Source organism: Syngnathoides biaculeatus, chromosome 1, assembly GCF_019802595.1.
Source record: "Syngnathoides biaculeatus isolate LvHL_M chromosome 1, ASM1980259v1, whole genome shotgun sequence".
NCBI lineage: Eukaryota > Metazoa > Chordata > Actinopteri > Syngnathiformes > Syngnathidae > Syngnathoides > Syngnathoides biaculeatus.
In genome coordinates, this window is record NC_084640.1 from 3,483,604 (window position 1) to 3,510,719 (window position 27,116).

Consider the following 27,116-nt stretch of genomic DNA (forward strand, 5'->3'; position numbering starts at 1 on the left):
ACTGTAGAAAAAGAGTTGTACCCTCAAATACAATTTACGCTTCGGCATCTTCTTTGTTAACTTCAATAAATGACCATGCATTCATAAGTAGATAATTAATGCTTTGACGTGGCATTAACGGGAAAGTTGTAGAATCGAGTTGAAGTCACGTCCGAATGTTGAGTTTTGTGGAACTTTGGGGTACGGCGCTAACAAGTTGTTGTATGTTGGGGGAGCGCTAATCTCGGCGGCGCCACCTTAAAGAAAACAGTCTCGCGGGCCTGTCAATCTCCACCAACCAGACAGACCCTGGCCCGTCGCGTCGCAGTGAAAGACGCTTTTCTACTGGCTGCCGGTGAGCGCGCGTATGAGACGCGGTCTGCTATTTGCCGGAGCATGTCGCGACACTGACGCGCACGATGTCTCCCTTCTATTGTTATGGTGTCGTGCGCGTGAGGAACGGCCAGGATGCACGAGGAGACAGCAAGACTGATCAAATGATAAACCGAGTGTGAGACGCTCGAGGTTGCGCGCTGTACCGTATGAGGCATTGACGCCGTTGAGCAGCATTTCGGTGGTTAGACAGTGCTAAGAGGCAGCTAATGCACTGGCGAGTAAACATTCCTACTAGCTGGTCAGCACCACTCAGTCCGCTGGAAGCAATTGTCGGGCAGCTCTTTCTGTTCAAGTTCCTCTCTTCTGTCCGTCTGATGTGTGAGTATGATCAATTCGCTGTGAACGTTCATTCCCAAGCAGCTGTCGCCTCCGTGGCCAACAGGCGATATTTGCAAGTTAAAGTCGCTCGTGTTAGCTGGCCAAATTGGTGCCTTCATCTTGCGTGTCAAATCTTTGCCAGCGGGTTCATTCCGGGTGATGTTGTGCATGCTCGCTTCTTCGACTTAAAAGGTTCCAACTGGCCATGTGTTTTACCTCTTCAACTTGGGCCATGAACAATTCACACCTCACATTACTAAACGTACTATACTTTTTCTGTTAAGCACGCACAGTGCTGTACCGTCCTTTTTTTTTTTGTACATGTCGATGGCTGGTTACATATGATGATAATGGAGGCAATGAAAAGCCTGGACACTGGCTACATTTGACAGTCAGTATGACTCCATGTTTCCTGGGAACTGGTGATGGAAGTTTTCATTTGGACAAGTGTATCCTCCAACTGTCGAGCTTGGGGCCTGTAGGATGAACATACAGTAGAGTGTATTGAGGAGAGGGGAGGGGGCAGGGGCGGGGGCAGCAATAAATACCTGTGACTGTCTGCACAGACTGCTACGGAGCCCCAGACATGACATGGGAAAAAACACTATGCCACATTTGTGCCCACAAATTAGGTATATACTTATTTGTTGGTTTACTCTCCCATGAACAACTTGAATGTCTGGCTACACAAATGGAGTGCAGCTTTGCTGGAAACTACAATTCTCAATGTCCTTCAAGTAAGTAAGGAAGTATTTTCATATTCTGTTGTCGTCAGGAGCCTGCAATGCCAGGCTTTTAAGAATGCCTTTGGAGCTCTTCCCCAGCCTAAAATAATATTGCTGCACATTGTTTCTAGCCCTGGGTTTGACCTCTCACTGACCATTTGCCTCGATTTGCCGAGCCAACTGTCCAATACAAACCAACAAACAAATTTGTATTTCATGTTCCATCTATATTGTGGACAGTATTTAAGTGGTTCACCTATGTGATGTCTGGGGGTCCGTTCATGTTAGAGCTGTGTATTTCTGTGTTATATGGATAAAACAAACATTATAATTACATGTACGTTATTTGTAATGTAGTTTTAAGCATTGACTCTGAAATAGCTGATGTTCTAATCATATACTGCATAACACATCAACAAACATTTAGTACATGTGAACCATCCAATACAAATTCATAGCTCTGCCAAAATAATTGACAAAACTCTCAGTACATATCTGTTTTTAAAAACAGCTTTTGTATTGCAAGCTTATGGGAGTGTTGTGGATGGCTGGTGCACATATTTTGTATTGTTGTGTTTTTTTGGTTCAATGTTTTCAAACGGAATGGCTACATATTTTTCACGATTTAGTGAATCACTTCATCCATCCATTCATTTTCGACACTGCTTATCCTCAGTGGGATTGCAGCCGTGCTGGAGCCTCCCCAACTTACTTTGGGGAGGAGGCAGGGTAAACTGTGTGCCAACCAATCACAGGGCACATAGAAACAAACAACCAGTCACACTAACAATCACACTTAATGTCAATTTAGAGTCTCCAATTAAATCATATTTCTGGGATGTGTGAGGAAACCAGAGTGCCTGGAAAAAACCCAGACAACCACAGGGAGAACATGCAAACCCCACACAAGCTAAGATTTGAACCCAGGTTCTCAGAACACTGTGGCTGACGTGCTAACCAGTCGTCCATATACCCACTGAATCAATTACAAATTCTAAAATTTGATTCTAAAAGTTTCTCATTTGGCCCAACCAAGAAAATATCTATCTGGTTGAAATGTTTCTCAAGACAGTGCAATAAAAATCCAAAGATATGGATTTAGTATACGTCAGCCATCACTGACTCTAATTTGTTCGGGTTTGGAAAAAAAACAATAGCATAGGAAATAATGAAAACTGAATTTGTTTGAGGGTGTGTAGTTATCATAACTCTTTTATTAAATGACAAGTGTAACATTAATATTCTGAGTGTAAAATATGATAATTAATCATGTATTAGTGTAAAATTTGATTAAGAAGATAATAATAATAATTGACAAGATAACTAATAAGATGTGCACTGAACCTTCATTTACAATAGGTATACTGTACATGCTAGATGCTACATGGGGAGGCTTGGTCTAATAAACAAGTTCTATCAGATCAATGTATGTACTCGGGAGGTGACTGTTCAAATCGAGACTAAATGTGTCTCAGTTGGTGTCAGTCACTCGCTCCAGTTTTTTACTTCTTTCTACTTGTTGAGTTATTGTCACGTTGGACTGAGCAGCCAGGGCGAAGGACTGCTTCCAAATCGCCTGCAGGACTGGACTTCTAAATTCCTACTAAAATGGACTTGACTTGGTTCATGTGGATTTTCTCTGGGTATTCCTGCTTCCTCCCAAATTCCCAAATTCATGCATGTTAAGTTGAAGACTCAAAATTGCCCGTAGTTGTGAATGTGGCTGTGAATGGTCGTTTGTCTGCTTGTGTCTTGTGGTTGATTGTTCCTCTTATGTGAAGTCTCACAAAATAGGCTGACGGTAAGTGGGATTTTCTTTAAATATCTAACTTATACAACACATACAGCTTAGCGCTTGTTGCGATTATTGAACACACAGAAGCTCTAGCTACTGCATTTGAGAGTGATTAGTTGGCTCTTCTGAAAGTTTCTCATCTATCAGCATTGCGGTGGCTCTTGGCTCATATCGAACTGTCAAAGTCAGCAACAAACAAACAATGTGGTTTGGATATTAACCACTTATGCAATCTATTGACATTTGTAAGATATGTATGTTTTTTTTCTTTTATTGTGTAATTTTGCGACATTAGCAAAATTTCCCCAACACATTGACCTCCTGGAATGCAGAGACAGAATGACTAATTTCCTTCTACAGTACTTAAAAGCAAGCAGGTATTGCTGCAAATATGTAAAACAAGTCCTCAAAAATAAAGCAAAAAGAATTGAATGAAACTGACAGCTGTCAACAACTCATGAGGCAGTACTGAGGGACTGGTGACAAGGAGCAGGTGTACAGGGATATGGAGACACCGGGATCATTGACAGAACTGATCAGCTGCTGTTCAGGTGAAGGAAAACCTGGGGAAGAGGAAGGGATCTAACAATGTTGCAAGATGCAAGGGAAATGACAAAATTTAAGCATATAAAGAATCTAAAATGAAATGTGATTTGCATCTTCATTCACTTTGCCAACAGGGACTGATTCAGAACTGCGCCATCATGATCCCAGTGAAGCTTCTGGTCACTCATTGGCTGACCAACTTAATACAAGGTAAGCAAGACCATAAACCTACTCGTTTCTATCTGTGTAGTTAAATGACCATGAAGTCTTATAAGTCATAATTTGACCAACCTTTTAAGAAATATTCACCTGTAAAGATGCACAAGACTTAAATTTTGAACTGCGATCATGCATGACATTGATCAGGACATCAGAATGTTGCGGAGACCAGTTGAAGAGATGAATAAATTAGAATGGAACATTTGCTAGCAAATAATATTTCTCAACATTCAAAACAGCCATTCATTGCGTTTCATTTGTTTGTATTCATTCAGATTACTGGAAAAAACATCTCTTAAGAATGTTAGTGATTAATATTTGGATTAATATTTCTCGATTCACAGAGAATCAATTCACAGACTCACTTGCATCAATACTAAAGAGATTACGCTGATTCTGATAAGTCCTTGATCACGTTACAGAAAGCTGAGACTTTTGCTTTGTGCCATGACGTCACTGATGTGTGAGGTGGTCATGTTGCTCATAAGCCACAGATAGACCAAACTCGAGAAGAAAACACAGAAAGATAATCTCAGCAATCATATATTGTAGTTTCACTCATTTGAGTTTTTTATCATTAATATACAATAAATTTTCTACTGGGCAGTCATATGAAGAGGAGTTGCACACACTTGTAACATTTCTAAATTAGATGTTTTTATTCCTCATAGTTAATAGAAGTGAGTTATCAACTCATAGCTCGTTATGTTGTTCATTCATCGTTAAAGTTACGACTGAGTATTTTGTTACTTATCTGAATGCTTGATTGCGGTTTTAATTGAGACCAGGTCTGCTAGGATATAACTATGGGAAGGCATGTGGCCTTGTACGTACAACCTCGACTCAGCTAACTGAAATATTCACCAAGATAAAGGAAAAGATGACTCAGTGCTTATTTGGAAAATTTCACGTGACTACTGTAACCCATGTGATTTTTTTTTCTTTTCTTTTAGGGACTGTGCACATTCACTATTAGAAATAGTCTGGAGTGAATATACCGTGGTAGACAAGTCTGCTCTTTTCGTTATTGCCAGCAAGGCAAAAACTTTCTGCGTCAAGCATGCTCAGAACTGTCCTGCATGTGCAGTTGTCGGATTGTATGTTTGGGGTTCTTCTTATCAGTCTGCGATTTGTTTGGGTTTGTCCACATCTGCCACAATAATAGCTGCTGCACACGACTTCCCCCAAAATGACATTTAACACATAATTTATCTCAATTTGCCATCTAAATCACTGACTTTAGACCTAAACTCAAAGGGATTTGTTTAAATGATGGCTGAGTTCATTGTTGTGAAAGCCATTCGTCAATGTTTTTAGAGGAGCACTTGAACCAAGATAAACTTACACAAGAAATAAGTCAGCATCTTGCCTGAATGTATTATCCGGCATGTCAACACTGCTATTTTAATGTGCAATGCTCTTTGTTTGGTGAATGAAATAAAGCAAATCAAAGCAAATTTATTTATATAGCACATTTCATAAACAACTCAATGTGCTTCACATGATTAAAAGGATTTGAATACAGCTGGAAAGAATTGGCCTCACAGTTCTGAGGTCCCAGGTTCACACCCGGACTGGCCTGTGTGGTGTTTGGATGTTCTCTCTGTACCTGTGTGGGTTTCCTCCCGCATCCCAAAACCATGCAACATTAATTGGACACAATAAATTGCCCCTCGGTGTGGTTTTAATGCGGCTGTTTGCCTGCGATTGGCTGGCAAACAGTTCAGGATGCACCCCGCCTCATGCCCGTTGGCAGCTGGGATAGGCTCCAGCACTCCCCGCGACTATTGTGAGGATAAGCAGTCAAGAAAATAGATGGATGGATGGATTTATAAATGAAAAAATAAAAGTACAAGAAAAAACAGCATACAGTGCAAGAAATATTAATCATGGAAGTACTCTAAAAAGCATGAGGAAAAAACAAGTTTTTAACCTGAACTAAAAATTTCTTACTTGGGGCTGACATCACCTCTTTTGGCAATTTATTTGATTTGTGTACAGTATAATAGCTAAATGCTGCTTCACCAGGTTTGCGTTGGACTCTGCGCTTCACTATTTGACCTGAGTGACTCGATCTCAGACCTCTACTGGGTTTGTATTCTCTAAGCATTTTTTTCATGTATTCAGGACCTAAACCATTGAGTGATTCATAAATCAGTAGCAGAACTTTAAAATCTATTCTAAAGCTGAACAGAAGCCAGTGTAAGGACTTTATAATTGGAGGTATATGCTCTGACCTCTTTGTTCTGGTCAGAACCTGAGCTGCAGCATTTTGAATGAGCTGCAGCTGTTTAATGTTCTTTTTGGGGAGTCCAGTCAGAAGACTGTAGTGAAGTCTACTTGAAATAAAAGCAGGAATGAGCTTTTCCTGGTCTGCTTGACACATACAAGCCTTCACTTTACATATGTTCATCAGTTCATAAAGGGCAGTTTTTGTAATTGATTTGATATGACTGTTGAAAGACACGTCGGAATACATCAGAACAGCAAGGTTTATGACTTGGTCTTTGGTTTGTTAAAGCTAGAGAGTAGAGGTGTTTACGAACAGCAATTCTCTTTACTTTACTGACAGAAAAAAAATGTCTCAGTATTGTTGTGGTTTAGTTGAAGAAAATTTTGGCTCATCCAGTTATATATCTGCTTTAGACAGTAGCACAACACCTCAATTGAACTACAGTCATCTGGAGACACTGCTACATACAAATGTGTGTTATCTGCATGGCTATGATAGTCAAAATCATATTTTAAAAAATTTGACCCAAGGGTAGCATATACAGGCTGAACATGAGAGGTCCAAGAACTGACCCTTGAGGGACCCCGTAGGTCATTGCCATTTGTTGAGATAGAGAACTTCCAATGGTTACAAATTAGCTCCTTTCCTCCAAGTAGGACCTAGTATACCAGTGGTTGTCAAATTTTTTCAGTATCACCTAAAAAAATGCAAACTCCTTTTTCCCGAGTATCGACATCCAACATTAAAATACAGTGGCATAGTTGGCCTAATTATTCAGCAAAAAGGAGGCAGAGGTTTTGTTCCTAAAACTTATTTGAAATTTATAGGCCACTGTAACACCGTGGCTTAAATAGGAAAATAATAATTTAAAAAACCCTCAGACATAAATAATGATTCAGTTGAGATGAATTACACATAAGTTGAATAAAAATTGGACTTTTAGCAATGTTTCAATGCAAACATTTTTCCTTGCATACATTCTAGATAGATATCATGTGTGGGAAGCTACAAAGCAACACTGAACGTATGCTTCATTTGCATATCTGTAAATTGTGTCCTGTGAATAGCTTCATGACTTGTCTAAATGCATTTTAAAAAATTCCAGTCTTGTCAATTATTTCAGTGGCCATTGTGGGTTTTTCAAATTTGCCTGCATTATGTGTACTAAAGAAAAGCACACCGCAAAGCACATTGAAATCTCAAGGTTCATTTTGTAGTCTGGTCCATTTGTCCAACATCTGTCCTCACAAATGCTCTTCAAAGGGAATGGACCCACAGCTAGAATCTTGCCACAATCTTTGTAAAAGACTGGAATCTGGTAAACACATACCATGGTTTCTTACATTTGTCTCTGCAGATGTATTGGTGAGGGATTTTTTTTTAGGATATCGGGTGTTTTTTTGTGTCATTGCAGCAGCATCATGTCTGTGAACCCTCCAAGTAGCAATGACGCATGCCTCAGCATCGTCCACAGCCTCATGTGCCATCGGCAGGGCGGGGAGAACGAGGGCTTCGCTAAGCGCGCCATCGAGAGCCTGGTCAAGAAGCTGAAGGAAAAGAAAGACGAGTTGGACTCGCTCATCACTGCTATCACCACAAATGGCATCCACCCGAGCAAGTGTGTCACCATTCAAAGGACGCTTGATGGACGACTGCAGGTTAGTTACTATGAAGTCAAGTCAATTTCACAAGGTTCACACAGTCACAGTCATGAGTTGGAGATCTGCACTAGTTTTTTGCATTTTTATGACTTTTATTTTTCATACAAGGTATGTTGGATTGGAATTTCCATGTTGAAGCGTTTTCCAAAAGAATCAATATCCTGCTCATTGGGATGTGCTCAATTGGGAGAGGACAACTGCAGGAGGTTGCTTGTCAGTCTTTGGAGTAGATCAATATGGTGTGTGTGAATTCTTTGTCACTTCTCAGGTGGCAGGGAGGAAAGGTTTTCCTCATGTTATTTATGCACGGCTGTGGCGCTGGCCTGACCTCCACAAAAATGAACTCAAGCATGTCAAGTTCTGCCAGTATGCTTTTGACCTAAAGTACGACAATGTGTGCGTAAACCCCTACCATTATGAGAGAGTGGTGTCTCCAGGCATTGGTAGGTTCAAAGTCTCTTTCCACCAAGGTACCATACTGGCTTTGCCAAAGTAGTTTACATTGATGGGCAGATGTGGTATCTTTAATCTTTTTTCTTTTTCCCAATTTTCTGCACTCTTTGACAGTTGGTCTCAGTCTTCACAACACAGGTAAGTTTCAGTCTACCATATACAGGAATGTACCATAAAAAAAAACATTAAAAAAATATATATATATATTTGTGTGTGTGTGTGTGTGTGTATTTACTCTTTCTTAATCTTCATCTATACTTGAACATTTGAAAAGACAACTGTGCCAAGGTAATATGTCTGTGCCAAAACGCCACTGGGTTCTCTTACCCAAAAACAAGTGGAAGGAAGTGAACCAGCAGTGCAAGAAACCTCTTATACAGAATTTGACACATCTATTACACAATCTGTGCTTCAACCCCTGCCAAATATGATGCGCCATATTTCCTTAAATAATGCATACATATTGAATACTTTCAGCACTAATAAAGTCTATAACGCAATTGATCACTTGGTTGAGTGTCCACTTGAGACCAAAGGGCAATACACTGTAGACCCTAAATAGTTGAAAAGGACTCCCACTTAACTTTAACATCGTTTGTCTTAAAACTAGAGTGTGCACAAAATGACATTAATAGTCATCTTGTTCATGCTTTTTTTTGTTGGTTTTATGCCAACTCTGAAGTTTCCCCATCCATTATAGTCAAGATTTGTTGCTAAGTGACAAGTTGGTGAAAATGGATTTTTATGGGTTGCGCATTTGGCTATGACTGTGAGGTCAGTGGGGGAAAAAAAAGCTCAACCAACCTTCTGTCACATCCTACAGCGCCACCTGGTGGTCTGATCAAAGAAGAGTATATTCATGACTGTATACAGATGGATCTTCCACCTGGTATGCCGCTGTCTGACCACCAAGCAACATGCAAGATGCTTCCTCCAGACCACTATGGCCAACCCCTGCCTTCTCCACATCTGACCTCCGATCCTCATGGACCCCCACCGGTCACCAGATATACACAGCTGCCTGTTTCACCCAAAGGTTAGCTGTGCTTCTGAGGGATAGGGTGGTTCCAAAAATGGATGTTGACATTGATATTGGGGTGAGGGGGGAGTGATGATTGTTCATTCTCCAAATTAACAATGTCATGGGTTGTCGGGGTAACCTGTTCTCCTGAGGATAGGGTGGGGGGGCTTTGGCATTGGTTCCTGCGGCCACCACCGAGTGACCGGTTGTCGGGGCTGCCCTGGGTCCCTTGCTTGGGATATATAATGTCCACCGGGTTGCTCTCGGGTGGACCCATTGTCCCACTCCTGTCCTCAGTTGATTGGGTGGAGTCCTTAGCCTCTGTGTTGCAGGCACAGAACTTATAGGACATTTTTGTCAGCATTTTTGCTTGCACAACGGTGTGAATTCACTTGCATGTATCCGTAGGCACACACCCATGGGATTATTTAACTGGGTGTGGGACCATTCACTTAATGCGACACGCAAATTGCTCGTGTATCCCCCCACATAATATTCTCGTTCCATAATCTTCTGTAATTCATTTAGTCAATCCCATCACACTTTAGTCATATAGGCGGCTGGTTCACGGCGCTTGTCCTGCATGCTTCTTCTCCTGCATGCTTCTTCTCTTGTCCTGTCCTATCTTGCCCCATCGTTCCTTCACAGGGTGTAGTGCTACAATGTCATGCAACATCCATTTTTAATGTTTCCTTGTTGTGGATGTGCGATTATTTATTTTTCTCATTCCGTTTAAATTAGCGCTTTGTGTTTGTCTTTGTCCCCCCAGCCTCCGAAATTCTCTTCTGTTCGACTGATCGACTGATTCTCAATGAACTTCAATTAAAATACTAAGTAATCACAGGGGAATCTTAAAATGTCAGCTGTGACACAGTCAAACTGTTCTGGCATAAAAGGGGTGATTTTTCTCCATTTCCAATTTTCCATTCTGCTTGATCTCATATTCGAACAGGACATTAAAAAAAAAAAACCAAACTAATCAACAATGGGCGGCACAGTTATGCAGCTGGAACGCTTTGGCCTCACAGTTCTAAGGTCCCGGGGTTGATCCCGGACCCGCCTGTGTGGAGTTTACATGTTCTGCCTGTGCCTGTGTGGGTTTTCTCCAGACACTCTGGTTTCCTTCCACATCCCAAACACATGCAACAATAATTGGACAGTCTAAATTGCCCCTAGGCGTGATTGTGAGTCCAGCTGTTTGTATCGTTGTGCCCAGCGATTAGCTGGCAACCAGTTCAGGGTGTACCCCATCTCCTGCCTGTTGGCAGCTGGGATAGGCTCCAGCACGTCCTGCGACCCTTGTGAGGATAAGTGGCAAAGAAAATGGATGGATGGATAATCAACAATGCTCCCAAAACAACAGGGGTTGCAATATGTGCCAGAAATTAGTAACACTGCGTTTGCCACGGACCCAAAAATTAACTAGTCAATACTTACGCAACGTGGTAATATATGAAGTCAACGCAAACGTGTGAATGGGCACAAACCCATGTATGAGGAGTATAGCAATCTGGCTCAGATGAAGCAAATGCGCATTCATAAATAACTCCGGCGAGTAACCCAGACGAAAGTTTGCTTAATGTCATATGTGAACGTAGCATTTGACCTGTGTTGGTAATTTCGTACAACAGCGCAGGCCGGAAGATCCAGGAGTGGGCGGCGTGCAATATTGTGGGTGTGTTTACAGACGATTTCATTCCTCGCCATTGAAAGCGGCTCCATGATCCATCCATCTATGTTCTTCCGCTTATCTGAGATTGGGTCGCGGGGGTAGTAGATTTAGCAGGGAAGCCGAGACTTCCCTCTCCCCGGTGAGTTCTTCAATCTCTTCCGGAGGAGAACCTGATGAGTTCCTAGGCCAACCAGTAGTCATTGTCTCTCCAGTGTGCCCTGGGTCTTCTTCCGGGAGCCGTCCAGGAGCCATCCTAATCAAAAGCTGAACGCACCTCATCTGGCTCCTCTCAATGAAGAGCAGCGGCTCTACTCTGAGGCCCTCCCGGATGACCGAGCTTCTTACTCTATCTCTAAGGGAAAGCCAGACCCCTGAAGAGGAAACTCATTTCGGCCACTTGTATCCGGGATCTTGTTCTTTTGGTGACGACCCACAGCCATAGACTATAAATGAGGGGAGATTAATTATTTAGGACTAGATGTTAATATCCCTCTATTCATGCATATTTCGGCTCCGATGAGGCTCTGTGGGATGTTCAAATAAGTGATGGCACCCTACGGGTTATCAAGTGGGCTTCCTTCCATCATCAAGTGTTTTGCTGATGGGTCCACGACACTCCAGAGAGGGTTCAGCAGTGAATACCAGCGTCCCAGGTTGACCCGCTAGGTGCCATCAATTCTCCTGTAGGCCCAATTGGGGTCTTTCCTCTTTATCCACAGCCACTGGCTGGGCTTTTCCACTGCCTCTGACTGGCTGCCAATGGGACTTCCCTTGGACTCCAAATTTTCCGAGGAGCCTGGATGTTGAGGAGGCTATAAACCCTCTGCAGCCAACTTCCACCGGGCGTACCTCTACTCTCCAGCCTTGCTGTTGCACTTCAGCCGCAAGTCCTGCATACCTCAGCCGCTTCTGTTCATACGCCTCCTTGACTGACCCCTCCCAGGGCACTGTGAGCTCGATGATGTAGATGCGCTTGGAATGTAGATAAAACAGTAAATTGAGAGCTTGTCGATAGAAGTTATGAACAGAATCAGTGACAAAGGCCAACGGAATGTAAACCTCACCTGAAACAAGTACCACTTACTGCCACCAATGTGAACCAAACTGTGACACAGGTCATACCAGACCAAACATCCCATATCAAGGCGTTCAGTACCCCATCCTCCCAAAACATCCCCCGAGGGACACGAATGAACGCCTTCTCCAAGTAAACAAAACACAAGACTGGTTAACAAGCTCCCATGCACCCTTGAGGTCCCTACCATGGGTGTAGAGCTTGTCCACTGTTCCACGGCCAGGATGGAAACCACGCTGCTCCTTGTAAATATGAGATTTGACTTCCTGACAGACCCTCGTCTCCGGCACCCCTTAATGGACCTTAATGGAGGTTGAGGAATGTCATTCGCCCTGTGGTTGGAACATGCCATCATAATCCAGAGGCACTGTTGCCAATGTCCACGCAATGTTGGCATGTCAACCATGACAGCCCCTGAACATCCAAAGCCTTTAGAAACTCCTGGCGAATCTCATCTATCTTTGCCACCAAGGAGCTTTTTACCACCTCAGTGACCTCAACATCAGAGATAAGAGAGCCTGCCTCAGGTATCTCAGACTCAGCTTCTTCATGGATAAGTTTATTGGTGGAATTTGAGGAAGTCTTCTAAGTATTCCCCTCACTGACTCACAACGCCTGAGTCGAGGTCAGCAGTACCCCATCTCTACTATACACAGTGTTGACAGTCCACTGCTTCCCCCGTATGAGATGCCAGATGGTGGACAAGAACTTCCTCAAAGGCATCCAGAATTAATTTTCCATGGCCTCACTAAGCCCCTGCCACGCCCGAGATTTTGTCTCAGTGACCACGAAAGCTGCATTTTGGGTGCAATAGGACTTCTTCTTCAGCTTGATGGGATCCCTCACCGCTGGTCTTCACCAACAGGTTCGGGGACTCCACCCGGGCTCAATTTCCTCCGCCTCCCCTGGGACGTGAGTGACGTTCTGCCAGAGGTGGGAGTTGAAACTCCTTCTATAAAGGGATCCTGCCGGACGTTCCCAGAAGGGCCTTTACCAATACGTTTGGGGCTCCAAGGTTGTAACAGCATCTTTCCCCACCATCAGAGCAAACTCACCATCAGGTGGTGATCAGTTGACAGCTCCGCCCCTCTCTTCACCTGACTGTCCAAGACATGCGGCCGCAAGTCCGATGAAACCACCACAAAGTTGATCATTGAACAGCTACTCTCATTCCCTTTAAATGTGGTGTAATAGTCTCAACTGAGAGAGACAGTTCTGTGTGTAAGAGAACGATGCGTAGTAGCAGCGATTCATGATCACTGCTCTTCGTCAGTGTGGTAACAGACAATGCGAGCGAGTACCCTTATTAAAAACTGCTGACCTGTGGAGCTCAATATCTGTGTACCTGTACCCTGATTAAAGTCACAAAAAATCCGTGAGACTAAGGCCCTACCTTGCACTAGTATTTAGGCATTGTCTGACCAGGTTTGGATTTAGATGGTCTTTCTGCTACCAAATTGTCATTCTACCAAGCGCATTTCTAAGGACGCTGCAGCACACACCGGTGTGCGAAATTGGCAAACACAAATTTTGGCAAATCTTGCGCTGGCACAAAAATTGGATACGGCAGCATTTGCGCCCAATTGTAGATGCAGCCTACGAAAATATAGCCCAGCTTTTTTTTTTTTTTTTTTTTGCATTTTGTTTAGTGTCACGTCCTATCGGAAACGAGAGTAGGACCCAAATGCAGGAACTCAGAAGACGCAAGGTAGTTCAAGAAGAGACACGTTTATTGTATGCAGGGGTCGGGGATCGAGCAGGCAGTCCGGTGCAGCAGCGGTAGTTGTGACGTCGGGCGAAGAGAACAGATGAGCGGACAGGCAGGAGTCGGTACACGGGGAAACAATCAACGCAGGCAGAAGTATCAAGGAGTCAGGCTTACAGGGTTGGTCAGAGAACGGACGGAGGTCGGTACACACAGGTTCAGTCAGGAATACGAGAGTGCTGGAACGGGACATAAAGCTCAACGATCTGGCGGAGGACCAGTCGTCACCGGGTCCTATATATACAGGGGATGATCAGCCTGCATGAGGCGCAGGTGTGTGCCTCCCAATTAGCGCAGCCGCGCGGACACCCGCACAGCTCGTGCTGAAGCGGGAGGATCATGACATTTAGATTCAGTTTCCAAAATTGTCATTATCTTTTCTCAATATGCGCATATCCAGTTTTTATATTGTACAGTTGCTTGGAATGTTTTCGATCACATGCTAAACTCAAGATCTTTTTTGTGGCCCACCAAAGCAAATCGAATGTGTCTCGCTCATTTTTCTGAATGGGTTTGTTTTCATAGCATAAAATCTTTGCCAATTTGTATTTTTTCCCCAGTTTATGTCAGTATTCATGTCAATACCATTCATGTCTCTGTAATATTATAATTAAAATGGTGAATGTTTTTCATTATTATTTGCAATGCAACTTATTTTTCCAGTGAATAGGTATGATGGATTCAGTTGTGAAATGGCATGTACGAGTTGTGACTATTGCAGGCTTATTTAATTAATTTTTGGACAGAAGAGCAGGCTGTCTGGAAGGGAGCGACATTACTATGTTGTTTGTTGTCCATGGCAGGTTGTTCCAGTGGAAAAGTTGGTGAAGCCTTCTAAAAATGTCATGCTTCTGTTGATGTAAGAGTTTAATTACCCAATTTGGAATTTCTGCCTTTCTTACTTCATCTACTTGGCATTATGTTTGTTAAAGTCAGTAAGATACATCACCAGTTTCTACATGACAAAACTTTATTCACTTGGCACAAAAAGTGAATGAGGACAATTCATGACACCATAGATGAAGAAAAAAACCTTGAAAGTATGTACTGTGTAAATTAACAGTACTACAATTGTCGAATTACAGAGGAAAAAAACAGAAACAGAAACATTCCAGAAGTCATGTTTTGTTGGCTGTGGAAGTTCAAAAAGATGCAGAAGAGCTGAAAATGACATAATATGTTTGAAGTCCGGTCCTTAGTCACGGTATTGATATGCTCGGTTGTTTTCCTTCGCAGTGTCAAACTCTGGCATCATGCTGCCACAACAGGGCAGTCACGTCGATGCCCGCCCTCAGACTGCTTCCCCACAGCTTCAAGTTATGACTCAAGCACCACGTTCCCCGACTCCAAATCAACCCCCTCCTCAGCAACAAGCTCCCCAACCACCTCAAGCCCCGCACCCGCAACAATCCTCTCTACCTCCTCCTCAATCTCATGGTCAGAATGGATACAGCAGCAGCAAACACTCACAGAGCCAGGCTGCCTTCCACAGTGAGTTGCAATGCGTATTATGTACATAATATATTGGACTGTATATACAGTGTACTTACCAGGCACTTCATTACTTTTGGTATACAGTGTTCTGTGTATGTAAGTAGCAAAAATCTGCAATAACCGTTGTCCTTCAAGGTTTATGACTGCTTGTAATTGACACAAGATGATGGCATATCACACTTTTTGTCCAAATGAAACTCCTCAACTCATTACTACATAATTATTTCCCACAAAAATGCTACAAGATGGTGCCAAAGTATTAGTAATATGCCCCCCCTTCCCCCTTGGAAAAAAGTCTGCAGTTAGTGGAATTTGTGAATGCTAAACCGCAATTGCAAAATACCCGTTTATGAGTGTGTGTTTTGTGATGGGGGGGGGGGGGGGTGTTACGGTCGATGATGCACTTTTCAGATTTTTGTTCAACACAAGGAATAAATAAACCATAAAAACCAAAACCACACTCATGTAAGAGCTGCTGTATTGACTCATATTAGACTGCACAGGTTTATGGCTTACAGAATAATCAATAACACATTGAACGTGTGCTTTTTGCTTTCCATGTAATGCAGCGGTGTGGACAGGCAGCAACACAGCCTCCTATACGCCAATAGGACCTCTGCAGAATGGTCGCGGTCATCAGCCAACACCCCTTCACCATCCAAACCAACATTGTGAGATGTGCCTCAAATCCATCCAGATCAATTTTGTACAGCCTAGCGTGCTCGCCAAATACTGACAAACATTCACGATCACACAGCGGAGTACCTTGAGAAACCCAATCAAACACGAGCAGAAAGTACAAGTTTCACACAGAGATGTTAAAATGAAGAGTGGAATCCACATCTCTTGACTGATGCTGACGTACTTAACATTTTATCACCTTGCTGCCGTTCCTTAAATGCTCTCTTTAAAATAGGTAATTTGTCTTATAAAACATCTGGAAGCCTTGACCTATTGGAAATGTATTAAAACTTACCACAGATTTTCCATGTATGTAGTCTAACCTCCTTTTTCGATATTCGATTGATTTTATTCTATTGATATGATGGACAGGACACATAGCCCTTTTCAGAACACATTTACGAACAGTAAACTGACATTCTCAACACTTTATTGAGCAATTGGGAAAAATGCAGATTTTTATTCAGTTATTGTAATGAAAGGAATGATTGAATAATAAAGAAGTGAATTATTTTCTTTTACCATGCAGCTGGGCTCATTTATAATGTCTTCTTTCTTGTAATGTATCGTATTTCTTTGCAGGGTCTCAGCATCATGGTTCAACCTCTTTCCCCCCATCTGTGTCCAATCATCCAGGTTAGAGTCGAGTACTGTACTGTTGTTGTGTTGTGACGCATTTATACAATTAGTTACTCTCTCTCTTTGAGTGAGACAAGCTCTCCAATTGCTCTCTCTTTATATTTAATGTAAATAGTTTTATGATCACTGCATGTAACATTTTTATTGCCTATGCAGGACCAGAGTTTTGGTGCTCGATCTCGTACTTTGAAATGGACGTGCAGGTGGGTGAGATGTTTAAGGTGCCATCCAGCTGCCCCGTGGTGACGGTGGATGGTTATGTCGACCCGTCGGGAGGCGACCGCTTCTGCCTCGGCCAGCTGAGTAATGTTCACCGCACAGATGCCAGTGAGAGAGCCCGGTATGTGCATAAAATCGCTTTGACCATTCCCCTGAAATCAAGGGTTGTGTCATGAAATCGGGGGGTATACTGTATTACAATTGTTCATATTGTGATGTAACCTGAGGATGACGTGTATCACAACTTTAAAACATAGAGGTAGTTATAATTCTGGTTCCCAACTCTCAGGTTGTATTACCAATATTTTGCTCGTTTTATTCCCTTCCCGTTTGTTGCAGCTTACACATCGGTAAAGGGGTGCAGCTGGAATGTCGTGGCGAGGGCGACGTGTGGATGCGGTGTATGAGTGACCATGCTGTGTTTGTACAGAGCTACTATCTTGACAGGGAGGCAGGGCGAGCCCCAGGTGATGCTGTGCACAAGATCTACCCTGGAGCCTACATTAAGGTCTGAATCTTGCTTCAATACTTTTGTCAGACCTTTATAGATACGTTCTCCCCTTCAATTTCAGTGAAGACAATAAGTATTTGAACACCCTGCTATATTGCAAGTTCTCCCACTTACAAATCCTGGAGGGGTCTGAAATTTTCATTGTGGGTGCATGTCCACTGTGAGAGAGACAATCTAAAATGAAAAAGCCAGAAATCACAATGTATGATTTTTTTAACGATTTATTTGTGTGATACAGCTACAAATAAGTATTTGAACACCAGAGAAAACCAACATTAATATTTGGTACAGTGGTCGTCTTTGTTTGCAATTACAGAGGTCAAACATTTCCTGTAGTTGTTCACCAGGTTTGCACACACAGAAGGAGAGATTTTGGCGCACTCCTCCACACAGATCTTCTCTAGATCAGACAGGTTTCTGGGCTTTTGCTGAGAAACATGTAGTTTCAGCTCCCTCCAAAGATTTTATATTGGGTTTAGGTCTGGAGACTGGTTAGGCCACGCCAGAACCTTGATATACTTCTTACTTAGCCACTCCTTGGTTTTCTTGACTGTGTGCTTCGGGTCATTGTCATGTTGAAAGACCTAGCCACGACCCATCTTCAATGCTCTGACTGAAGGAAAGAGGTTGTTCCCCAAAATCTCACAATACATGGCCGCGGTCATCCTCTCCCTAATACAGTGCAGTCATCCTGTCCCATCTGCAGAAAAACACCCCCAAAGCATAATGCTACCACCCCCATGCTTTACAGTAAGGATGGTGTTGCTGAGATGGAACTCATCATTCGTCTTCCTCCGAAGATGGTGAGTGGAATTATGACCAAAATGGAACATTTTCACCAAGCTGTTTGGCAATTTCTCCGTAGCCCTTTCCAGCCGTGTAGAGTTCTACAATTTTGTCTCTGGTGGCTTTGGACGCCTTTTTGGTCTTGGCCATGTTACAAGTTTGAGTCTTACTGATTGTATGGGGTGGACAGGTGTCTTTATGCAGCCAACGACCTCACACAGGTACATCTGATTCAGGATAATAAATGAAGTGGAGGTGGACTTTTAAAGGCGGACTAACAGGTCTTTGAGGGTCAGAATTCTAGCTGATAGACAAGTGTTCAAATACTTATTTTCAGCTGTATCACACAAATAAATCGTTAAAAAAATCATACATTGTGATTTCTGGCTTTTTCATTTTAGATTGTCTCTCTCACAGTGGACATGCACCCACAATGAAAATTTCAGACCCCTCCAGGATTTCTAAGCAGGAAAACTGTTCAAATACTTATTTTCTTCACTGTACATACTTACTCGGGCTTCCGCTGTGCGTGTCGACACTGAGGTTAAAACTTCAAGAGCATCACAGATATTCTTGTCATTGTAAGGGAGTGCATCACAAAATGTTTTGAAATAATTTTATTAAATTATTGGATTTTAAACCTCATGATTACATTTGATTAGAAATGCATCTCAAGGGATCATTCATCAATCCATCGATGCTTATGCTGTATTTTATGATAATTTTTTTCTTTCTGTGTGACTATGTACTGTCACGACCCATCGGAAACGAGAGTAGGACCCAAATACAGGAACTCGGAAGACGCAAGGTAGTTCAAGAAGAGACACGTTTATTATATGCCGAGGTCGGGGATCGAGCGGGCAGTCCGGTGCAGCAGCGGTAGTTCGGACGTCGGGCGAAGAGAGCAGATGAGCGGACAGGCAGGAGTCGGTACACGGGAGAACAATCAACGCAGGCAGAAGTATCAAAGGAGTCAGGCTTACGGGGTTGGTCGGAGAACGGACGAAGGTCGGTACACACAGGTTCAATCAGGGATACGAGAGTGCTGGAACGGGACCTGAAGCTCATTACGAACTGGCGCCGGCCAGTTGTCATCACGGTCAGATAAATCCATGGCATGATCAGGCTGCATGAGGCACAGGTGTACACCTTCCAATCAGCGCACCTGCGCGGACACCCGCACAGCTCGTGCTGAAGCGGCAGGATCATGACAGTACCCCCCCCCCCCCTCAAAGGCACGGCTCCCAGACGTGCCTAAACGAAAAATAAGTAACACAGGCAGGGGTGGGCGGAAGGGGATCCGGAGGAGGGCACGCCCCCCCCTGAACCCCAGACTGGTGGCCATCCAGGCCACCAAACACGAGGCGTCTGGGTGGACAGGTCAGGAGGACGACCCGGACGCCAAGCACCAGGGTCCCCACGGGGTGATTCGGGCGGACGACTTCTGTGAGGAACCAAACGGCGAAGCAGGAACCAGAACGAGGCAGGCCACTGCTCCAGACGAGAACCTCCCACGCCGTCGTTGCAAGACGACCAGGGATTGGTCGCCAACGAGGCCAGGTCAAGAAGCGGCAGGGAGCCATCTGGAGCAAATAGGATGATGGAGAGAAGGACCAGAGCAATGACCACCACCCTCCCGTAGTCTCTCCAGCTCCAGGGTGGCTCCACAGAACTCCGCAGCTCCTCCTGGACAGGAACGTGAGAAGGCGGCGACCCCACCGCCCCCTCCTGGACAAGAACGTGAGAAGGCGGCGGCGCCAGTACCGCCCCCTCCTGGACAGCAACGTGAGAAGGCGGCGGCGCCAGTACCGCCCCCTCCTGGACAGCAACGTGAGAAGGCGGCGGCGCCAGTACCGCCCCCTCCTGGACAGCAACGTGAGAAGGCGGCGGCGCCAGTACCGGCCCCTCCTGGACAGCAACGTGAGAAGGCGGCGGCGCCAGTACCGCCCCCTCCTGGACAGCAACGTGAGAAGGCGGCGGCGCCAGTACCGCCCCCTCCTGGACAGCAACGTGAGAAGGCGGCGGCGCCAGTACCGCCCCCTCCTGGACAGGAACGTGAGAAGGCGGCGGCGCCAGTACCGCCCCCTCCTGGACAGCAACGTGAGAAGGCGGCGGCGCCAGTACCGGCCCCTCCTGGACAGCAACATGAGAAGGCGGCGGCGCCAGTACCGCCCCCTCCTGGACAGCAACGTGAGAAGGCGGCGGCGCCAGTACCGCCCCCTCCTGGACAGCAACGTGAGAAAGCGGCGGCGCCAGTACCTCCCCCTCCTGGACAGCAACGTGAGAAGGCGGCGGCGCCAGTACCGCCCCCTCCTGGACAGCAACTTGAGAAGGCGGCGCCAGTACCGCCCCCTCCTGGACAGCAACTTGAGAAGGCGGCGCCAGTACCGCCCCCTCCTGGACAGCAACTTGAGAAGGCGGCGCCAGTACCGCCCCCTCCTGGACAGCAACGTGAGAAGGCGGCGCCCGTACCGCCCCCTCCTGGACAGCAACGTGAGAAGGCGGCACCAGTACTGCCCCCTCCTGGACAGCAACGTGAAAAGGCGGCACCAGTCCCGCCCCCTCATGGACAGCAATGTGTGAAGGCGGCGCCAATAACGCCCCCTCCTGGACAGCAACGTGAGAAGGCGGCGCCAGTACCGCCCCCTCCTGGACAGCAACGTGGGCGTGGCGCGGTGGCGAATCCGTTTCCAGGGCAACGTGAACCTGAGTAGGCGGAGAGTCAGTCGAAACTGACACGTGGGCGTGTCTTGGGAGCGGGTCAGTTCCGACTGCCGCGTGAACTCTGCTCGGAACAGCCAAAACTGCGACGTGCACTTGAGGTGGAGAGTCCGTTCCCACCGCAGCGTTCACTTGAGATGGCGAGTCCGTTCCCACTGCGGCGTGCACTTGGCAAGGGGGCGGGTCGGGTTCCACGGCAACATGAACCTGAGCAGGCGGAGAGTCAGTCGAAACTGACACGTGGGCGTGTCTCGGAAGCGGGTCAGTTCCAACTGCCACGTGAGCCTGCATCAGCAGCGAGTCCGTCGCCGTTGCGACGTCAGAGTAGCTCGGCTGGTTCGCCAATCCTCCGGTCTACCTTGCGTTGGTCCCGGCGACGCCGGGTCTTTCCTGCTGGGTCCTGTATTGGCCAGTTCGTTCTGTCACGACCCATCGGAAACGAGAGTAGGACCCAAATGCAGGAACTCGGAAGACGCAAGGTAGTTCAAGAAGAGACACGTTTATTATATGCCGAGGTCGGGGATCGAGCGGGCAGTCCGGTGCAGCAGCGGTAGTTCGGACGTCGGGCGAAGAGAGCAGATGAGCGGACACGCAGGAGTCGGTACACGGGAGAACAATCAACGCAGGCAGAAGTATCGAAGGAGTCAGGCTTACAAGGTTGGTCGGAGAACGGACGAAGGTCGGTACACACAGGTTCAATCGGGATACGAGAGTGCTGGAACGGGACATGAAGCTCATTACGAACTGGCGCCGGCCAGTTGTCATCGTGGTCATATAAATCCATGGCATGATCAGGCTGCATGAGGCGCAGGTGTACACCTTCCAATCAGCGCACCTGTGCGCACAGCTCGTGCTCCATGTGCCCATCATTTCCTCTACGAATGTCCGATCTATGGCAAACAAAATGGATCAACCACCACTCTTCATCACCACCAGTTAAGAGATCAATGCTCTGTTTTTAGCCTCCTCCCCGCAAAAAAAATGCATATTGTGTTTTTGCTTGATGCCTAGTGTTAATGGTTATAATCCTTTTTGTTTTAGGTACTCTGCTGCCATCTTGTGGCATATATAAACAATTACAAATCCCTTTTAGAGGCGGTGTCAATTATTTACAGATTTTTTGCTTTTGGCACCCATTCCCTAGACCCTGTGCATAGTCCATTGTAGCTATATGGAGCCACTAGCAACCAGTAGAAACACCATGAGTCTGCTGGTCAGGAGATTTCATTTTGAAAAAAGACACTGGAACATGTTTACTCAAACATAGCTTGTAACGACAGAGCTCCACCTTCCCCCACATAGGACCAGATTTCTCAATTTCTCACCACTCATCTAATATGTGTGTTAAATGCATAGAAAATGTGAGCAAAAAAAGTGTACATAACAACAGCTTTAATGCAACATTTCTCTTCTGTTTGTTAGGTGTTCGACCTACGGCAGTGCCACAGACAGATGCAGCAGCAGGCTGCAACAGCTCAGGCTGCCGCTGCGGCACAGGCAGCTGCGGTGGCAGGAAATATACCGGGCCCAGGCAGTGTTGGAGGCATCGCGCCCGCAGTCAGTGAGTATTGTTTCTGTCATGTGTGCTCTTGGATACCAGAACATCCAGTGTCACCAGAAAGTAGCCCCTTGGTGTGATTGTGACTTTTGTCTGTCTCCATGTGCCCTGCGATTGGCTGGAAACCAGTTCAGGGTGTACCCTGCCTCCTGCCTGATAGCAGCTGGGATAGGCTCCAGCAATCCTGCGACCCTTGTGAGCACAAGTGGATCCGAAATTTGAAGGACGGATGTATTTAATGTTAAAACAGTATAAAATATGCTGGTAAACTAGTCGATGCTGACTTAAAAGTTCAATTTATTTCATAAACCAAACTTGTAACTTAATGTACATGTACTGTATATCAAATCCAATTTCCATACTGAAATTAATTTAAATTCCATGAATCACTTACAGCCCCCCATAAAACAGCCTAAGATTGGTGAGCCAAGAGGTCTTCACCGAGCAGCCTCACCTCACCCCTGCCGGTGAACCGGTAGCGTTATGTGTACCAAAGAGTGACAGATTTTTCCGTGATTGTACAGTTCGGTCGCGTTGGGCCACACCGCCCAGTGTTGGGTGGGCTTTAGTGTAAAAAAACATTTTTTTTAATTTGACCTTCATTGAGCGATCTAATGAGAAAATGTCCCCCATTTCCTCACTTCCAGGTCTGTCTGCCGCAGCAGGGATTGGCGTGGATGACCTTCGGCGACTATGTATCTTGCGGCTCAGCTTTGTCAAGGGCTGGGGGCCGGACTATCCCAGGCAGAGCATCAAACACACGCCCTGCTGGGTGGAGGTCCACCTTCACCGTGCTTTGCAGCTTCTGGATGAGGTGTTGCATACCATGCCATTATCTGATCCAGGGCCTGCTAACTGAGAATCGTTATGCTGAAATTTAGATCTGGATTATTTGAATGTGAACACACAGGCCTTTAGATATTTTTGCTTTGTAGCTTCTCTCAAAGACAGGAATTCCAAATGAAAAAAAAAACAGAAGACAAACAAAAATGCCCAACAACCCTTTTAATGCTTGTAACAATCAATTTACAGTGCATTCTACACTTCATGTAGTTTGACATGAGACAAAACCTTCACACTACATTTCGTAGATTCTTACACTTCACAGAAATGAGTGTCACCATGGTGAGTCACATTGCATTGACATGCCACAGCAAAAAACGAATGCTATCAACGAGATGTGTTTTGAGAACAAAACACTATGTTGCGTATAAAATACACTTCCAAAATTACAATTCAGTTGGAGATTGGGCCGTAATTCTTTTTTATAAATCAATTCCAGACTGTTTGCGAATTGTGGTTGATCGGCTACTAACTGCTACACAAACACACAGAACACAAATAATGAAAATAGGGGATGTTTTATTCCCGAAAACTCCAATCAGAAATCCAGATCTCCTTTTCTGCACTTTGTGCAGTTTTATCACTTTAAATTCCATACGATATAGAATAATGCAGGATTCTTCGCAGGAGTTCAAATCACAATTGAATACCTCTAGAAAAGGATGTTTGAAGACAAACAGCATTATTTTTTCCTCTCTGTGTCGTACGAACAACTGAAGTGATGTGTAAATGTGGATGAGAGAAGAACGTGTTTTGTCACCTCTGTGCTTGTACCGTGCTCGTCACTGTCCGTTGACCTGAACTCTCGCTTGTTGTTCCTCTTCGTATGGTCTGCTCAAGTATACAGTATATCCATTTTTGTTTTCATACCAAAAGACTAAAAAGCCAAAAACATTTAGCTTTAAAGTGGTGTTGTTGGTCTTCGTAATGAACCAGTGCTACCCCTGTATTTAACCAAATGTTTGGTGTGAATCACCAAAGCTGGAATACCTCATAAGCGACACTTCATAACTAGTTTTTCCTCCACAACTCCTCGTTTCATAACTGACTGAGTTTCAAAATTCAGAATTGCTCTATCAAACAACCAAGTTTTCGCTGTAACACTCTATTTTTGTGGGTTTTATATGTACAATTGCATTGTTACTGGATGTTACTCTGTAGCATCTCAGACGTAGGAAAGCATGCTAATGTGATTCAGAATGTTTGGCAAGCGACTGGCAACACCAGAGGCGGACGACTGAGTCCTTGTCTTGGCCTACCAAAAACTTGCCTGCAAGACCAGTGCCTTTCTAGCTCAACACCATCTCTGAATGGCTCTCAAGATTAATAGAACCCTGGTATGTTTTCTTTTCTTAATCACTGTGTTACACAACACCAAGTCAGTTTGTAGTTGGTTACAGTTCCTTTCTCAAAATAACATCATGAAATATGTTTGAGTATATTCTCATGACTCTTCTTAATTTTAAATGAATGCATCAACAGGACTCTTGGTTGTTTTCTCTAAAAATAGTGAATTAAAAGCATAGATCATTATTTTGGAATTCACAACAAATTTGTTTTTACACAAATAATAAACTGATAACAAAACATGCTAAAATGTTAATCCATAATAAAATTGTGTGGCTTGAATTGTATTGTACATGATATCATGACGAATCGACATAACTTGGACATCTCTTGACAGCCCAGATAAGTAAATGTTCCATAAAATTATGCCGATAAAAGAATCAATATTCTTTTGTGTTCAAAAGTGTAATTTTTAGTCTTGGGATTTTCAAATCGTCGGACTAACTAATAAATAGCACCGCAAGGTGGTGCTTCGACCTCGTTATATTTGGAAAAATATTTAAAAAAATCAATCTACATTGTTGGGTGAGAATCAAAATGTGCGTACGATTGAAACCACATGCAAAGAAAAATGATGAGACCTCTTTTTGCCATTGTTTTAGAGACCACAGCAGATGTCTGATATGGAAGACAAAATATTTGATGGCACAAAACAAACATCAGCAAATTTTGGCTGCGCAAAATGACATTTGAGAAGCTCTCAGGCAACTCTTTAATTTGCCACCTGTTGTTTTAACCCTCATTCAAGTGTAGAGAGTTAAACAATATTTTCATATTGTAAATAATCATTCTGAATATTAGTAATTAGAGATAAAAAAAAACAATATAAGCAAACAATTGCATAATTGGTATTACGAAAAATGAATAAATTGTATGTAAGTTGTAAAAAAAAACAGGCAATTTCAAGCAGATAAAATAGTAATAAAATAATAAAAGGAACTTTACCAACACTGTGTAGCCATACTGCACATTTGATCCAGGTCAGTTGCACTCTGATGCAGGAAACACACTCGAGTTCTACTTAACTGCTCTAAGATTCTGAAGATGTAGTTGTGATGACTGCCAGACTAATAAAAATAGAAACAGACGAGACCAAAGCTAAAAGTGGCACGTGGTTACATTGTTGCTTCACTTGGTCCAAATGTAAATAACTGCACCAACTGGTGTTCTTGCTGTCAGTCTAGGTCAGGAGGTCCTGGGTTGACTTTTAGAACTGTTTGGAAATGAGCTGCTTTTCAAAGACGAGCCCACACGACCATAATATGCATATTTGTGATTTGTGCCTTTTGTTGTCAACCGTAGATGCGCCAAAACACTGGATTGTAACACAGTTTTGGTTTGTCTTCTCTTCTTTTACCATTCCTGTCGTTGCGCGTCGTGATTTGGTTTGTACCAAGTTTTGATGACATCTTGTGCTTCCCTCAGGTATCTGAAATCATCAAATGTCAAACTGCTTTATAGAAATAGAACTATTAAGAGAGTACCCATTGTATCAGAGTAGTGTAATTTATTGCCTTAGTCTTTTTTGTGAGTGTGAAATAATGACAGAGCTCATTTGAAAAATATAGCCCGCATTCAGGGAAATACAAGTCCTCAGCCAGTGAGCAAATGTATCTTTTTATTTTAAAAACTTTTTTTCCATTGCCATTAGATCACGTTGATGTTGCCACCACTCTGTTTGTTTTCACTATGTTTTAATTTAGGGGAACAATGTTGGTGAAAAGTTGCAGTTTACAACTACTAAAACCAAGCTTCGCTATCATCATGTACAGTACCTAATACTTCAAGGATTTTTGTATCCTCCACAATCCAAGGGAATCAGAACAATGTCCATTTGAATTTTTTTATTTATTTTATCCTGATGAACTTTTCTGTATTTTGTTTGTACATAATGTTCAGTTTTTGCCTTTTTGCCCTAGATGAGCAGTACCTACTAACTAAATGATGGAAATGTTCATGATGTACGACTGCTTTATTCAAACCCCCCCGATCATCAGGCCAGTTCAGCACCGTCATTGAAGCTAAGGTTCTGTTGTCATGGAAACCACACTGCACACTAAATGATTGATTAATTTGATGGTTTGATTGTGTTACATTTGCATCTGTCTTCAGTATAGTACTCTGTATGTATCAGTATGAAATAAATTGTAATAAAAACACCAATATTCCAACATAATTGTTGTTAAGTTTAATCTAGGTAGGCTACTGTCTTGTGAACACACAGGCTGTGTGGAGTTTGCATGTTCTCTCCGTGCCTGCATGGGTTTTTCTGGGCACTCCGGTTTCCTCCCACATCCCTAAAACATGCAACATTAAGTTGACACTAAATTGCCCGTAGGTATGGTTGTGAGTGTGGCTGTTTGTTTCTACAGTGAAGAAAATGAGTATTTGAACACCCGGCTATATTGCAAGTTCTCCCACCGAGAAGAGCCTCAGAAAATTGATGGATAGATCTTTCA

General features: G+C 44.0%; 1 protein-coding gene across 3 annotated transcripts; it reads left to right on the forward strand.

The window, feature by feature from the left end:
- The first annotated feature begins 320 nt into the window (after positions 1–320).
- smad10a (SMAD family member 10a) lies at positions 321–26,820 on the forward strand. 3 transcript variants are annotated; one of them, XM_061830254.1, is made up of 13 exons: positions 321–334; positions 3,894–3,969; positions 7,626–7,869; positions 8,141–8,315; positions 8,440–8,463; positions 9,149–9,361; positions 15,095–15,349; positions 15,922–16,023; positions 16,616–16,669; positions 16,829–17,012; positions 17,231–17,399; positions 22,332–22,470; positions 23,115–26,820. In XM_061830254.1, exons 3-13 carry the CDS (start codon positions 7,633–7,635, stop codon positions 23,324–23,326), a joined length of 1,764 nt encoding a protein of 587 aa, XP_061686238.1. In that variant the 5' UTR covers positions 321–334; positions 3,894–3,969; positions 7,626–7,632; the 3' UTR covers positions 23,327–26,820. The 3 variants fall into 3 exon arrangements, with proteins under 3 accessions (XP_061686238.1, XP_061686075.1, XP_061686158.1); XM_061830091.1 differs by lacking the exon at positions 321–334 and adding an exon at positions 385–693; XM_061830174.1 differs by lacking the exon at positions 321–334 and adding an exon at positions 385–693 and having other exon boundaries at positions 7,629–7,869.
- Positions 26,821–27,116: the final 296 nt, after the last annotated feature.